Here is a 15,274-nt window from a genome sequence, read left to right on the forward strand (position 1 = left end):
AAAATATTTTTTTAATTTGAAAAAAAAAGAAAATTTAAGATTGGAGGGTTTTTAGTTTTGGACCATATTATTTCTTATCCAAAAGAGTAATTATTATTATTATTTAATTACTATTTAACATTTTTTAGTATTTTCATTTAAAGCTACTGGCATCTGAAATGGCACATTCTAATTCAGCAATGGTATCATTAACTATACTTGACTGGTTTGGAATGATTGGAACACTATTGCAACTATTTCTTAAAAAACCTCTATTGATCATTTTTGTGCTTTGAAGTTGATGAATTTTTAAGATATCAGCAATATTTATTGAAACTAATCTTTGTGACATTTTTGGATACTAAATTAAAAAAAAAACTATTAGTACAAAGATTTAAAAAAATTAAATTATTTTTATTTATTAAAATTACTTTTTATTTATAATATTTTATTCAACTTATTATTTATTTTGTAATAAATTTTATTTTGTTTTGTAAAAATGAATAATAACTTTTTTTTTTTTTTTCTTTTATAATTTTTTTAAAACCATAAAAAAAAAGTAAAAAAAATAAAATAATAATTATTTTAAAATAAAGAAATAATTATTTAGAAAAGGAATGATTAATAAATTATTGAATATGATATTGATAGAAATTTCGAAATAATTTCTATAAAAAAATGAATTTGGTTTTTACGAAAATATTTTTTAAATTTTGGTGAAAAATTTTTTTTTCAATGTGGGTTAATCATTTTTGGTGATTTATAAAATTGGTTTGGTTAAAAAAAAGATTAAAATAATTTATTTTTAAAATAATAATGATTACACCAACCCTCTTATTTTTTTATTTTTTTTTTTTTTTTTATAATTTGAATATCGAAATAAATATAAAATTTAAAAGACAATTTTTTATTTTATTTATTTTTTTAATTACCAATTGAAAATGATGAAATTATATGTGCTTGTTTTAAACCACCAGTTGAAGCGGTCATGCCCAAAAAAGCTTTATTTGAATCTAAATTTAAAAGTGATTGAATATCTATACTAACTTTATTTAACACCTGATAGTTATCTAACCAAACATCTAAGGTTTTTTCACTTGAAGAGTATTTGATAAAACATTCGTGCTCTACACCATCATTCATTGGTTTGTTGTTTTTTGGGTTTCCACATGCTATTGAAAATCTATGATGGGCTGAATTTGGTTCACGACCACGTGTATTAACACTTATATGGTTACCGTCTGGATCTCTTGCGTGATCTTTTGATGGATAGGTATCAAATTCGATAGCAACAGAGTTTGGTATAGAGTGATAACCAAGACCATAGCCACCAATTCCCATAGAGTTTATGCTGTTATTCTGAATAACAAAAGCCATACCGTCAGCACCGTCCCCATCTTTTTTGATTAAAAATTTTAATTTGCAAATAAAGCCACCATTAGAAATGACATCGATTTTTTCTTTTAACCAAAATGCACCAATTTTATCAGTTTCATTTGCAGTTATTTGAATTCCATTTTTTGTAATAGAACAGTTGCCAACAAGGTTTAGTGATTCTTTTGCCTTTGAGATGGAGTCTAAAATATAGATGGTTTTATTAATTGTTGGTACTGGAAGTTGGTTATTGTTGTTGCTGCTATTATTGCCAGGTCCAATAGTAAGATCCCCATCACCCGATTCACCCCTGCTTGTTCTCCAATCTAATGAGCCTGATACTCTTCCAGTTAGATTATCACCATAGTTTCTAGATGCAAAAGTTTCTGTTTCAAGCAATTCTGATGTTTCTCTTTTTAAAAGGTCACGTAGTAAATCGTGTGGTAATGTTGAACGAATTTTGTGATTGAATTGATAGAGATATGATACTAAAGCTTGTTCATTTGCTAAACTTCTATTGAGTTGATTAAAACGAATAGTGTATCTTTTGGTAACGTCATATACACCATCCAATTCAAAGGCAAATATATAGGATAGATTCTTTTTTCCCCAACCACCTTCATAAACTAGAGGAGTGTCATAGGCTGCTTCGCAACTATCGAGATGAACCCAACGACCGTCAATAAAAGCTTCATTCCAAACATGATCAGTAAAATCAAAGATATAACGTGTGTTTACCCCAACAGCCATTAAGTATAGTGTAAAAGTATTTGCCCACTCGCCGCATCTACCTGATTTTGTTTCTAATAACTTCTCTACACTGTTGTAACGAGGAAATCTTGTGATATGACCACTATCACATCTATAAACCTCAACTCTTGATGCCTGATGCTTCATCTCTTCAATTGTTGGTTGCTCGTGACCTACCAACTTAGTATTTGGTGTACCACACTTTAGATCGATACATTCTGGTGCATTAACCCAACAAAAATAATTGTTTTTAAACCAATCCAATAACATTTGAACTTTTTTCATTTGTGACTGTTCTTTTTTAATTTCAATGGGTATTTGTTCAAGCGCTAAATATTGTAATCTTTCATCATTATACTTTATCATTCCCCTATAAAAACTTTCAATTCTGTTTCTTAAACTTGGATCTATAAAACTATTTGAACTATTAAATAATTGACTTTTATTTTTGAAATTTTGTAAAAATACTTTTTGATTCTAAAAATAAATATTTAGTACTAATAATTTTTTTTTTTTTATTGATTATTAATAATCTTACATTTAGAACATTAAGTTTTTGGTTTGGTAATGGTGGTGTAGAAGTATTATATAAATTATAAAAGAGCTGATCATCAGGCTCTACATCAGTTAATGAAAATACTTGAAATGTTAACTCTTCATATGTTGTATCACTTTCGATTTCTACAGGGTATTCCTTATCATTATAGATTACAACAATTGTTTTCATTTTTTTTAATTTTTTTTTGGAGGATATTAATATTTTAATTTAATTTAAAAAAATAATTTGAAAAATAAAAAACAAAAAAAAAAATAAAAAAAAAAGAAAAATAATTTGAATTTTTTTTTTAAAAAAAAGGGTGTGTCATTTCCTTTCTTTTTAAGATTAAATTTAATAATTTATACATTTTAATATGGCAATATTTTTCGTTTATATATTATTCATATCATATCATATCATTATTTTTTTTTTTTTGAAATAGAAGAAAAAATAAAAGTAAAAATAAAAATAAAAATAAAAAATAAAAATAAAATAAAATAAAATAAAATAAAATAAAATAAAATAAAAATAAATTTTAAAAAATATATTTTTTATAATTTTTTTTTTTTAAAAATTTTTTTTTTTAAATATCTTTTATTTTTTTTTAAGACACACAAACTAAAACCAATTGTCTATTTTTTTTTTTTTTTCTTTAAATTTCAATTTATGATTTATTCAATCAATAATAAATCAAATATTTATGAATAAAAATTAAATAGTTAATATTAAAAAAAAAAAAAAAAAAAAAAAATGGAGGTATCTAACAGATACTCCAGTAACAGAAGATCATTTATAGAGGATGGCTTTATCGTAAATGTAAGATATTATTGACTGGTCAATAAATTAAAAATAGAATTTTTAGTACTAATAAATTTTTTTTTTTATTTCTTTTTAGATAAATATCAATAATAAACCAAATAAAATTTCATTTCAAAGCTCAGTAACAGTTGATCATGTTAAATTTGAAATTGTTAAACATTTTTTCCCAAATGAACAGAGTCAAGATTATTTTTTAGCATTAAATAAATCAGAAATATTACAAATTGAATTTGTTAGATTCATTTTTGCCCATGAAGATATTCAAAAATCTTTATTAATAAAGAAATCCATTGATGTATTTTTAGTACCAAAATCGAAAGAAATTATTGCAAGAAAATCAAAAGCAGAAAGTATAAAGAAGCAACTGGGCACCTTTACAAAAAAGTCCATGGCAAAGAATGCACCACCATTAAAAAGAGCACCTTCACAACAAAATATTTTACAGCAACAACAAAAATTAAATAAAATTGGTAATAAAGATACAGCAAGTAGTATAACTGGCGGTTCAACAACAAACACCACCACAACTACCGCAACCACAAGCAGTTCACCATCGAATAGTAGTACTTCAGGTTCACCCAATACAACATCTCCAACATTAACCTCAAGTATTAGTAATAATGATTTATCAACATCACCAACAGGAAGACCTCTAGAAGATAGTCAGGATGATTCCACTACAGAGCTTATTAAATTACAACTACAACAGCAATTAATACTTTTAGAAGATGAGGAGTTAAAATATCAATCAAATTTAGCATCTGGTGAAGTATACACAGAATCTGAAGCAGAGGATGATCCATCAGCATCAGAGAGTGAAAAGGAAATCAAATCAGAATCAGAATCAGAATCAAATACAATTTTTTCACTTAGTCCACAACAACAACAAAATGTATTAACATCACCATCATTACAATTTAAAAAAGAACCAATTATACCAAAAATACAGTCTCCTTCACTTCAAAAGGAATATACATTTGAAAAAGCTATAAGAGAACAACCAATACTAATTAAAAAAGATACTGACGATGGTACCAATGGAGTAATTACATCGTCCTCTGATGAGATTGAAGAGATTTTACACTGGACATCATTTTTACAAATGAAATCACCACTTAAACCCAATTTAAATGATATTCCATTTCAAGTACAAGTTCAAAATAATAGTATAGTAGTAGGTTGTAACAAAGATTTTACTGCAAACGAATTTAAGAGTTATTTAATTTCAACTTTAGAAACAATGGTTCAAGCAATCAAGGTTGGAACTTTTTCAACTAATGATATAAACTCTACAACTATTGCATTCAAAGGTAATACAGTAATTTATGATCAATTCAAAGAGAATATAGTTTCGAAACCAAATTCGATTCCACAATTAGTAGTTTTAAAACCAGGTTTACAAGATTTATATAAGAGTAATCATCTTGTAGAGGTTGGTTCACCAAGTAGACATGCATTACAATTAGGTGGTTCTCCAATAGTTTCATCTCTTTCTAATGTTGGCTCATCATTAAATTTAATAAAGAGACAAGGTGGTTTAAGAAACATAAATATCTCTTTAGGTGAACAAAGAGATCTTAATGTCAAAGCTATTCAACAAAAGAAAAAATTAACAGCTGCCCAAATAGCCTCACTTTTAGGTAAACCATTAAATTGGAGTAATACAGAGAATGAAATAAAGTATTTCCGTAATTTAGCAGAACAAGTTTTCGATTTTGAAACTTTAGACTCTAGAGATCGTGTAAAAATTACTGTTGCCCCCATTTCAAATGCGCCAATGGACCCATTGTTGCCAAGTAATTTCAGAGTTAAATGTTATTTACCCCCAGACAATCACTCAACTACATTAAATATTATGACAACCGAAAAAGTATCAGATTTAATTGAAAAAATTATTACAAAACATAACACAAGCACAAAGTTAATTTCATCAGACCACACCGGTAAAGATTATGTAATTCGTATCACTGGTACAAGCGATCATGTTTTTCAAACTGATATATTGGTTTCCAATTTAGTTGTAGTTAGAAATCGTTTACAAAGAAAAAAAGATATCAAGTTTAGTTTAGTTCATAAATCATCATTACCAAATATTTATATTGATGGTTACTCTGAAGATATTTGTACATCAAAAGAATATATACCAACTTATCAATCAACATCACCACCAAATCAATCTTTCATAGTATATAATAATAATGGTAATAATAATAGCTATAATAATAACCCAATCTCACCAAGACAAAATAACTTTTTAGCTTTAAGCAGTAATAATGCTTTTAATAACAACAGCAATAATTTGGTTAATAATACAACCTCTATCAACGGTAATAGATCTATTTTATTTAATGAAATTAATAGACCATTTGAAATTAGAATTATATGTTTAGAAAATTTAAATCCAACTATATTCCAAAAATTCTTACCAGATAGTGCAAATAATCTAAATGATATCAAACTAACAGTTTCAGTATCCTTATGTCATGGTGAGGAGTTATTAACAGATTCAATGGAAATAGTAGCTGTTAAAGGTTCAAAACCACTTTGGTGCGAATGGTTAAGATCTGCACTTTTAATGTCTGATATTCCAAGAGCTACCAAATTATGTTTTACTGTTTTTGCTCAAGTTGGTGATAAAAACAAAATTTCAATTGGTTGGGCTGATTTACAATTAATCGATTACCATGGTCAACTATTAAGTGGTGTAACTTCATTGATTTTATGGCCTGGTGACCGTGTTGATTTACCAGATTTTAATATTCCATCACCATCATTAGTTATAGAGTTTTGCCAATTCCCATTCCCAGTAGTATTCCCTAAACCAGAAAGAATGGAAAGAACTGAAATAAGAGATTATGTCGAAGCTAGAAAAGAAGACCAAGATCGTCTAGATGAGCTTATTGAAAAGGATCCACTTTATATTTTAACCGAGTCTGATAAGAAGTTCATTTGGATGTATAGAATGCATTTACAAACTATCCCAAGTTCTTTACCAAAGGTTTTACAATCACTCCATTGGAACAGTCCCGCTGAGGTACGTGAGGCTCATCGTCTTCTTTCAATTTGGTCACCACTTTCACCACTTGAAGCATTAGAGTTATTAGATGTTAAATTTGCAGATGAATTGGTAAGAGAATATGCAGTAAAATGTATTGGAGCTTTAAGCGATTCAGATTTGGCACTTTATTTACTACAATTAGTTCAATCAATTAAACACGAACCATATCATGACTCTGCTTTGGCTAGATTCCTCATTCAAAGAGCCCTTAATAATCGTGCTATTATCGGGCACCCATTCTTTTGGCATTTGGAAGCTGAAATGCATAACCCAAAGATTTCAGAACGTTATTCATTGGTATTAGAAACCTATCTCAAAGGCTGTGGTAATCAACGTCACGAATTTGTAAAGCAAATGGAAGTGGTTACAAAATTAACAACCATTGCTAAACTTGTTAAAGAAACATCACCAAACAAACGTAAAGCAGTGCTCCATGAAGAATTAAATAAAGTGGTTTGGCCCAATACTTTCCATTTACCAACATCACCATCAACAGAATCTTGTGGTATTATTGTTAGTGAATGTCGTTGGTTTGATTCATTTACTGTACCATTGTATTTAGTATTCCAAAATGTTGACCCAGTTGGCGATCCAATCCAGGTTATATTTAAAACAGGTGATGATCTTCGTCAAGATATTCTTACACTTCAAATGCTTTCTGTTATGGATAATATTTGGAAACAAAATGGCCTCGATCTTCATTTATCAATTTATAATGTTACAGCAATCAGCGAAGATACAGGTTTTATTGAAGTTATACCAGATTCAGATACAACTGCAAATATTCAAAAAGCAGCGGGTGGTGCAACTGCTGCATTTACTAAAACACCACTTTCAAATTGGCTCAGAGAAAGAAATCAACACAATACTGAATATGACTATGCGGTTCAAAACTTTACTCATTCACTAGCAGGTTATTGTGTAGCTACTTATATTTTAGGTATTAGTGATAGACACAATGATAACATTATGGTTTCAAACTCAGGCCATTTATTCCATATCGATTTTGCTCACTTTTTAGGAAACATTATGAAATTCCATGGTTATAAGAGAGAAAAGGCTCCATTTGTATTAACACCAGAATTTGCTCATGTAATGGGAGGAGAGAAAAGTCCATCGTTTAAATTCTTTACAGATTTATGTTGTTCATCTTTTAAATTTGTCAGAAAGTATAAAAATTTATTTATTATCTTATTTTGTTTAGTAAGTATAACCTTTTTTTAAAAAAAAAAAAAAATAATAATAATTTTTAATACTAATATATTTTTTTTTTTAAAATAGATGATTTCAACTGGTATTCCGGAATTAAGTACCAAAGGAGATATTTCATATGTTAGAGAGGCATTTTTCATGGATGTAAATGATGAGGAAGCAGCCTCATCATTCTCTAAACTTATTCAAAAGAGTCTAAAGAGTACAACTACCCAGCTCTTATTCGCTTTACACATTCTTGTAAAATCAGGAGGTGATAAGACTGATTAAAAATCATTCTTTTTTTATACACCAAAAAAGGGATTAAGTCTCTTGTAAAATCAAGAGGTGATTTCCAAAAAATAAAAATAAATAAACGAAATAAATAATATTATTGAAATTAGTAATAAAAAATTCCAAAATTTTTTATTACTAATTTTAATATTAAAATTACACAAAATACTTTTCTTAATTATTTTTGATTAATAAATATATTTCTTTCTGTATTTATAGTTTTTTTTTATTTTTATTTTTTTTATTTTTTTATTTTTATTTTTTTTTAATTTTTTTTTTTTTTTAATTTTTTTAATTTTTTTTTTTTTTAATAACCATCAATAACATAAATATTTAATAACTTTCAGAATAAAACAAATAAAAGTTATTGCATAAATATATATAATATGTCACATTACAGTGAATCTTCACCACTAACACCACTAAACTTTTTAAAGAGTGAAGAGATTTTATTTTGTATATATGAAGAATTTGAAAATGAAGAAAGTGCAGATCAAAATGACAAGTTAATATTTTTTTACCCAGATATACCACAGGTTAATAATATGATGAAGGTAAATTTTGGTGGTGGTATTCATTCAATGTCTGGTATCAGTGGTGACTTTTTTACCTCATCACCAATAGATTACATTACCTTAGAAAGACATACACTTTCACTTAAAGTAGTTGACCGTTATACATTAGTTTTATGTACTGAGAATGACATAGCTCCATCAACTGTATCAAATCACTTAACTCATATTTATAATGCATTAACTTTTTATTATAGAAATTTACAAATTGTTTCGGTAACTATTTAATAAATAAAATATAATAAAATATAAAAATAAATAAATACTAATTATTTTTTTTTATAGAAAGAAAAAAAGAAATTAGAAGGCGAATTAAAAGAACTAATGGAGATTTCTGCAAAAAATATGTATAAAAATTTAATGAATTCCTTTAGCCCTTTACCATATACACCATTACCACACGTAAGTTATCATTATAAAATATAATTTAAAAGCAATGTTTTAATATTTAATTTTAAAATTTAGAGATCACAAAGATTTTTTATACAATCATCACAATTAATAGATAGTATTATTTCAAATGACCACTTAGGTGGCGCAATATTTTTTAGAAATACAGTATTATTTAGCAATTTTGAATTACAAACCACAACTAAATTTATATTGGATAAAATCGAATATTCAAGGAGAAATGCAACCAACCCAATTATATTACAGCAACAACAACAGCAACAGCAACCACAATCACCTTTACAGCAACCACAACAAATGAACTTAAACTCATCCTCCCAACCATTACCAAATCAGCTACCACCACAATTTATTCCAGAGGATCATCATCAAACTGTATATATTTCACCAAAAGAATACACCGTTTTAAAAAACAAACATATAAATACTGATATTCACCAAAACCCAAACAATATTTTCAAACTAAACCCACAACCACAAAAACAACCAGAACAACCACAGCAACCAGAGTTAGACCGTTATGGTGAACCAATTAAGCCACCATTACATAACAATGAGGACTATATTGCTGTAGAGTTATTAATTATTTATTGGAATGATATTACCATCGCTTTATTAACAGACATCAACCAAAATAACCAATTTACAATTCATTTAGAGTTTAACAAGATACGTTTAAATCATCAAAACCGTATTTTACAATTATCAAAAGAATTAGAACAAAGCTTTGACAACAGACCATCACCACCACAGGTTTTATATCGTACCACCATCTCTCCATCAAATATTTTCCATTTCTTATCATACGATTCCTTAACTAGCATGGCTATATCAAGTGGTATCTCCACAACGAACGAAGAGAATTTTATAAATACCTGTACTATAGTCCATGATACTTTTATCGAAAACCCAGATACAACCCAAATGTTTTTAAAGAATCAACACGGTGAAATATTTTGTAAAAAGCAATTTGGTCGTGAAATTTATTACCAACCAAAAATATTATATTCAAATAATAGATTTTTAGAAAACTCTGATTTAATAATTCAAAATCATTTAAAAGAACATAATATGAATATTTTATAAAATAAAAAAAATAAAAATATAAAAAATAAAATAAAATAAAATAATTTAAAATAAAAACAAAGAAATTAAATATTTTTAAAAACTATATTTTATTTTTAATTTTATTGTTGTAACATATTTTATAATTATTATTACTTTTTATTTGAAAATTGATTTTTTAATTAATGGCGAAACAGGATTTTCATTTAATAAAGCTAACTTTGCACATTTTGTACCAAAATCTAAAATACTCTTTGATAAATCGTTACCAGATAAAAGTGAATAAATTGAGCATGCTACCAAAGAGTCACCACTTCCATTAACATCTACAATTTCAGTATCTTTAAGATCTGGTGCATTAAACATAACATATTGAATTTTACCTTCTGAATCTTTGAATGTTAATAAAACACCTTGTTTACCTAATTTGGCGACAACATGTTTAATACCAGCTTCAATTAAAACATTTGAATGTTTTTTAATATTTTCTAAATCTATAAAAATAAAAAATATTGTTAATTATTAATTTTAATGACCAATATATTTATAATATTTAAACATACCTTGTTTATTTTCAAAATTTAAATTTGTAAATTTATCGATATTTGAAACCAAATGTTTGGATAATATTTCTTGAGATAATTTAAATAATTCATCTCTATTTGGTGAAATGAATGTGATGTGTGAAATAATTTGAGAATCTACAATTTTTGATGATTTAAAAACACTTGTTGGTTCAAACCAAAGCTTAATTTTCTTTGAAGATGAAAGACTTGCAAGATATTTCATTGATTCGGTTGGAATGTTACCATCAAAAACGATCATTTCTGATTTATCTAATTTGTCGGTAAAGTGTTGAATATAATTTGGTGTAATATGGTCAAAGATATCCATTTGAGCGATTGCAACAGCTAAATCCCCTTTTTCGTCCATAATTGCATTGTAAATTGCAGTTTTGGAGTTTTCTTTTGATGCTATGCCATAGGTGCTCATATTTAAGTTATTAAATTCTTCCAATAAAATGTGTGAATGTATGTCATCACCTAATAAGCTGATAAATAATGGATTTAATTCTAATCTTGTTAAAACTTCTGCTATATTTCTACCTACACCACCCATTTTAACATTCATTGAACCTGGATTTGATGTTTGATATTGGAAACCTGATAATTTATATGGATGTGAAATCATATCAATAACAGCGCCACCAACAACTACAACTTTATATTTATCTTGATTTTTTTCTGCTACTGGATTGGCAAAATCTGCAATTCTCTTCTTTACTGGTGGGCTTTGAATTGACTTCATTGGTGGTGAACGATCGAGCTCCAAGTATTTCTTTAAGAATCTATTTACTTTTTGATCGAAATAAGTGAATACTTGATTGTTTTTTTCAGGATAAGATGCGCCTGTTTTTTCATTTTTTAGTAATGCATAGTATTCCAAACAAATTTGTGAACCAATTTTAGCATTATTTTTAACTAACATAATATTTGACTCTAATGATTTACCACCAGTCTTTTCATTAACTTTTTGTAAGAGGTATGGAGTTATTTCTTTACCCATTATTTTCTCTTTAGTTGATTGTTCAATTGATTCCTTGATGGCTTGATCGATTAATTCAGAGTTTTCATTTTCGTTTGGAACAGCTACTACAATTCCACTCTTTAATTGAAGCAATTGGTTTGAGAATAAAAGTTTGGCGAATTGAGGTGGGTTATCTAAACGATTTGGTGATTTTAAGCCACTATGTTTTGTGAAAAAGGCTGGGAATTCATCAGAACCATAAGTTACGACAGTAACACCTTGAGTTTCTAAATATTCTAATGTTTTACCGATATCTAAAATACTTTTTACGCCAGCACAAACTACCATTACACCATTTTTACCTAATTCTGTTAAATCGGCACTAACATCCAAACTAGCCTCAACACCTCTGTGAACACCACCTAGACCACCAGTTACAAAAATTTTAATTCCAACTAAATTTGAGAATAGAATTGTTGCCGATACAGTAGTTGAACCTGTTTTACCTTGAGACATAACCATAGCAATATCACGTCTTGAAGTTTTAACAGCATCTTTACCAACAGTTGAAAGATAATGAATTTCATCTTTAGTTAAACCAATATGAATGGTACCATTTAAAATTGCAATAGTTGCTGGGATTACACCATATGATCTAATGATATCCTCAACCTCGATTGCAGTATGATAGTTTTGTGGATATGGCATACCATGTGATATAATAGTTGATTCTAATGATACTACTGGTTTTCCATATTTTAATGCATCTCTAACATCATCTGATAATTTAATATTATAAAATATTTCATCGCTGTAATAGAATGTTTGTGTTGTTTTTTCTTTTGGTTCTAAATCTTTAAAATTTTTATTGATATCTATTGAATTGAAATATCTTTGAATAAATGATTGATGTTGATCTAATTGAATTTTAATAAAAAATGATATTAAAATTACAAAAATACTAATAATTATTAAACTTTTCATTTTATTTTTTATTTACAATAAATATTATATATTAAACATAAATATAGACATATATTAATAAAAATGTAAATATAAATATAATTTAAAATAATGATCTTTGAAAAAAAAAAAATAAAAAAAAAAAAAATGAAAATAAAAAAAATTATAATTTTTCAACATTTTTTTTAATTTTTTTAATTTTTTTTTGTTATATTTTTTTTTAATTTCTTCAAATATTTGTTTTTAAATTTATATTTATTTATTTTTTTGTAGTATTAATAACCATATTTATATATATATAAACTTTTTAAATAATAAAAATGAGCCATTTAATTGACTCTTATAAATTAATATCAGCAAAATTAAAAAAGAAGAAATTCCCTATGCGGAAACCAAACTATGGGGAAGCAATCGATCAATTTACACAAGTTATGAATAGTTTTAAAAGAGAAGGAAATAATATATATGCAGCATTTTGTTGTTTATCGATAAGCAGGTGCGAACAAGCAATCAAAAGTTCATCATCCGCAGAAGCATCTTGTTACATTGATGCTGGTTATTTAATATGGGAAAATGAAATTCAAACCTCAGAAACAGAAATTATCAGCTTTGAAGAAAACATACCAGAAGCAATCAATTGTTATTTGTTAGCTATTAAAGTATATAATATCCAATATTTTTTATCCCAAAAGATCATTTACTAATATTACTTTATCTCTAATTTTTAGATTTACCAAAACTATAAAAGATTTAGCATTATGGGTACATTATATTTTGAAATGGCAACAATATTAAAAAAACTAAATAAATTAGAAGAAGCAGCAGAGAATTTTCAAAAAGCAGCAGAAATTCAAAGGACAGAAAGTCCAATAAGCTCCATCAACTCATTAAAAGAAGCAGCTTATTGTAAAGTAATGGAATGGGATTATAAAGGTGCATGTGATTATTTAGATATGATTGTTACCATTGCAAGCGAAACTACACAACCTTTAGAATCAAGAATGAACCAATTATCATTATTTTCAAATAGCGAAGACTCGATAATAAATAATAATAATAATAATAATAGTAGTAATATAAATAGTATCAACAGTTTTTATAATAATAATAATAATAATAATAATTTTTCGTCATCTTCGTCAACAATAAATATCAATAACAATACAATTTTACCATCATCAGTTAGTATATCATTATATCCATTCCTATTAATTGAATCTAGGGTATCATTATTTCTTTTATATATACTTCAAGATAGTTTCCCAAAAGCCCAGGCTCAACTTAGCAAATTGGTAACCGATATTAACGATCAACAATATGGCACTGGTTCTGAACTATCCGAAGAAACAATTGCAATTTTAAATAATCTTTTCATTGCTTGTGAAAGAAAAGAAGTAAATGGTTTGCCTGCGATTCAAAGAGAACTTTGGAGCTCTTTAAATGATTTACAAAATGACATACTTCAAAGAATTTGGTGTGCAAATAAAATGCTTGTGTAAAAAAAAAAACAATATATTATAATAAAATGACTTAATAATAAATCAAATTAATAAAGTTTAAAAAAAATATCCTTTTAAAGATATTCATAAACATTTTAGAAAAAAAAAAAAAAACTAAAAACCAAAAACTAAAAAAAAACTGCTAATATTTACCTTTTTTTTATTTTTATTTATTTTCTTTTTTATTTAATTTTTTTTAATTTTTTTATTTTTATTTTTTTAATTTTTTTTTTTGTTTAAAAAAAAAAAAAAAAAAAAGGAAATAGAGACAATATTGATGGATTAACTGAAATAATAAAATAAATAAATAAATAAATCACAATCAAATTTATGTGTATGTATTTTTGTGCCAAAAAAAAACAAATTTTGCAAAGAATCTATAATTCAAGGAATAGTTTTGTTTTTTTTTATTTTTTTCAGTGTGGTGAACAACCAATCACCTTAAATCCAAAAAAAAATTAAAAATTAAAAAAAAAAAAAAAAATTATAATAATTTTCATCATCTAAACTTTTTTTTTTAGTATACATAATATTATTTTTAAAGTAAAATACCCTTTTTGTTTTGTTTTTTTTAACCAGCTAGTGCAAAGATAGAAATAATAATCATAATTTGTAGTAGTTTTCATCAAAATTTTGTGTACTTGTCTTTATTATTTTTATTCAATAACAAAAAAGACAACAAAAAAATAACCACCAAGACAAAAAAGAAAGCAAAAACAACCCCACAACCTTCTTTCAAAATAGTTGATCATTCATTCATGATATTTGTGGTTTGGATTTTAGTACATAATTTTATTATCATAAATTTATTATGCTCAAAAGAGAGATTTTAATATAAGCAAACTACCACAAAAAGTAATCTATACATTATTATCAAAAAACAAAATAATAATAATAATAAAATATTTAAATAAAAAATAAAATAATTTGAATATATTCATAATAATAATAATAATAATAATAATAATAATAATAATAATAATAATAATAATAATAATAATAATAATAATAATATGAATAATATGAATATGAATATTCATAATAAACAGTGTATAAAAAATTTTAAAAAAACTATTTTGATTTTATTTTTTTTAGATTATTTATATTTTTTTTTTTTTAATATTTTAATCACTACTATTTAAAATAATTAATATTTAATATTTATTAAAAAAAAAAATCAATTACTTGTCAGCAACATCATTCATCATCTTTCAAAAATACACTCATTCAATCT

At 25.9% G+C, this 15,274-nt stretch overlaps 6 protein-coding genes across 6 annotated transcripts; 3 read left to right on the forward strand and 3 right to left on the reverse strand.

Moving 5' to 3' along the window:
- Positions 1 to 133: 133 nt before the first annotated feature.
- DICPUDRAFT_155734 (uncharacterized protein) lies at positions 134 to 331 on the reverse strand (the record flags this gene model as incomplete). The annotated part of the gene is made up of 1 exon (XM_003291114.1): positions 134 to 331. The coding sequence occupies one exon, from the start codon at positions 329 to 331 to the stop codon at positions 134 to 136; it is 198 nt and encodes a 65-aa protein (XP_003291162.1).
- Positions 332 to 903: 572 nt separating this feature from the next.
- On the reverse strand, positions 904 to 2,830 carry DICPUDRAFT_155735 (uncharacterized protein; the record flags this gene model as incomplete). The annotated part of the gene is made up of 2 exons (XM_003291115.1): positions 904 to 2,580; positions 2,642 to 2,830. The coding sequence occupies 2 exons, from the start codon at positions 2,828 to 2,830 to the stop codon at positions 904 to 906; spliced, it is 1,866 nt and encodes a 621-aa protein (XP_003291163.1).
- Positions 2,831 to 4,523: 1,693 nt separating this feature from the next.
- Positions 4,524 to 8,000, forward strand: DICPUDRAFT_38568 (uncharacterized protein; the record flags this gene model as incomplete). Its single annotated transcript, XM_003291105.1, has 2 exons — positions 4,524 to 7,721; positions 7,800 to 8,000. Coding segments are annotated over 2 exons (3,399 nt in total), but the record flags the coding sequence as incomplete, so codon positions are not given.
- A 389-nt stretch (positions 8,001 to 8,389) lies between these two features.
- DICPUDRAFT_38579 (uncharacterized protein) lies at positions 8,390 to 10,072 on the forward strand (the record flags this gene model as incomplete). Its single annotated transcript, XM_003291106.1, has 3 exons — positions 8,390 to 8,791; positions 8,861 to 8,977; positions 9,041 to 10,072. 3 exons carry the CDS (start codon positions 8,390 to 8,392, stop codon positions 10,070 to 10,072), a joined length of 1,551 nt encoding a protein of 516 aa, XP_003291154.1.
- Positions 10,073 to 10,210: 138 nt separating this feature from the next.
- Positions 10,211 to 12,562, reverse strand: DICPUDRAFT_155738 (uncharacterized protein; the record flags this gene model as incomplete). Its single annotated transcript, XM_003291116.1, has 2 exons — positions 10,211 to 10,545; positions 10,615 to 12,562. The coding sequence occupies 2 exons, from the start codon at positions 12,560 to 12,562 to the stop codon at positions 10,211 to 10,213; spliced, it is 2,283 nt and encodes a 760-aa protein (XP_003291164.1).
- Positions 12,563 to 12,861: 299 nt separating this feature from the next.
- DICPUDRAFT_38570 (uncharacterized protein) lies at positions 12,862 to 14,040 on the forward strand (the record flags this gene model as incomplete). The annotated part of the gene is made up of 2 exons (XM_003291107.1): positions 12,862 to 13,200; positions 13,270 to 14,040. The coding sequence occupies 2 exons, from the start codon at positions 12,862 to 12,864 to the stop codon at positions 14,038 to 14,040; spliced, it is 1,110 nt and encodes a 369-aa protein (XP_003291155.1).
- Positions 14,041 to 15,274: the final 1,234 nt, after the last annotated feature.

Source organism: Dictyostelium purpureum (assembly GCF_000190715.1).
Source record: "Dictyostelium purpureum unplaced genomic scaffold DICPUscaffold_260, whole genome shotgun sequence".
NCBI lineage: Eukaryota > Evosea > Eumycetozoa > Dictyosteliales > Dictyosteliaceae > Dictyostelium > Dictyostelium purpureum.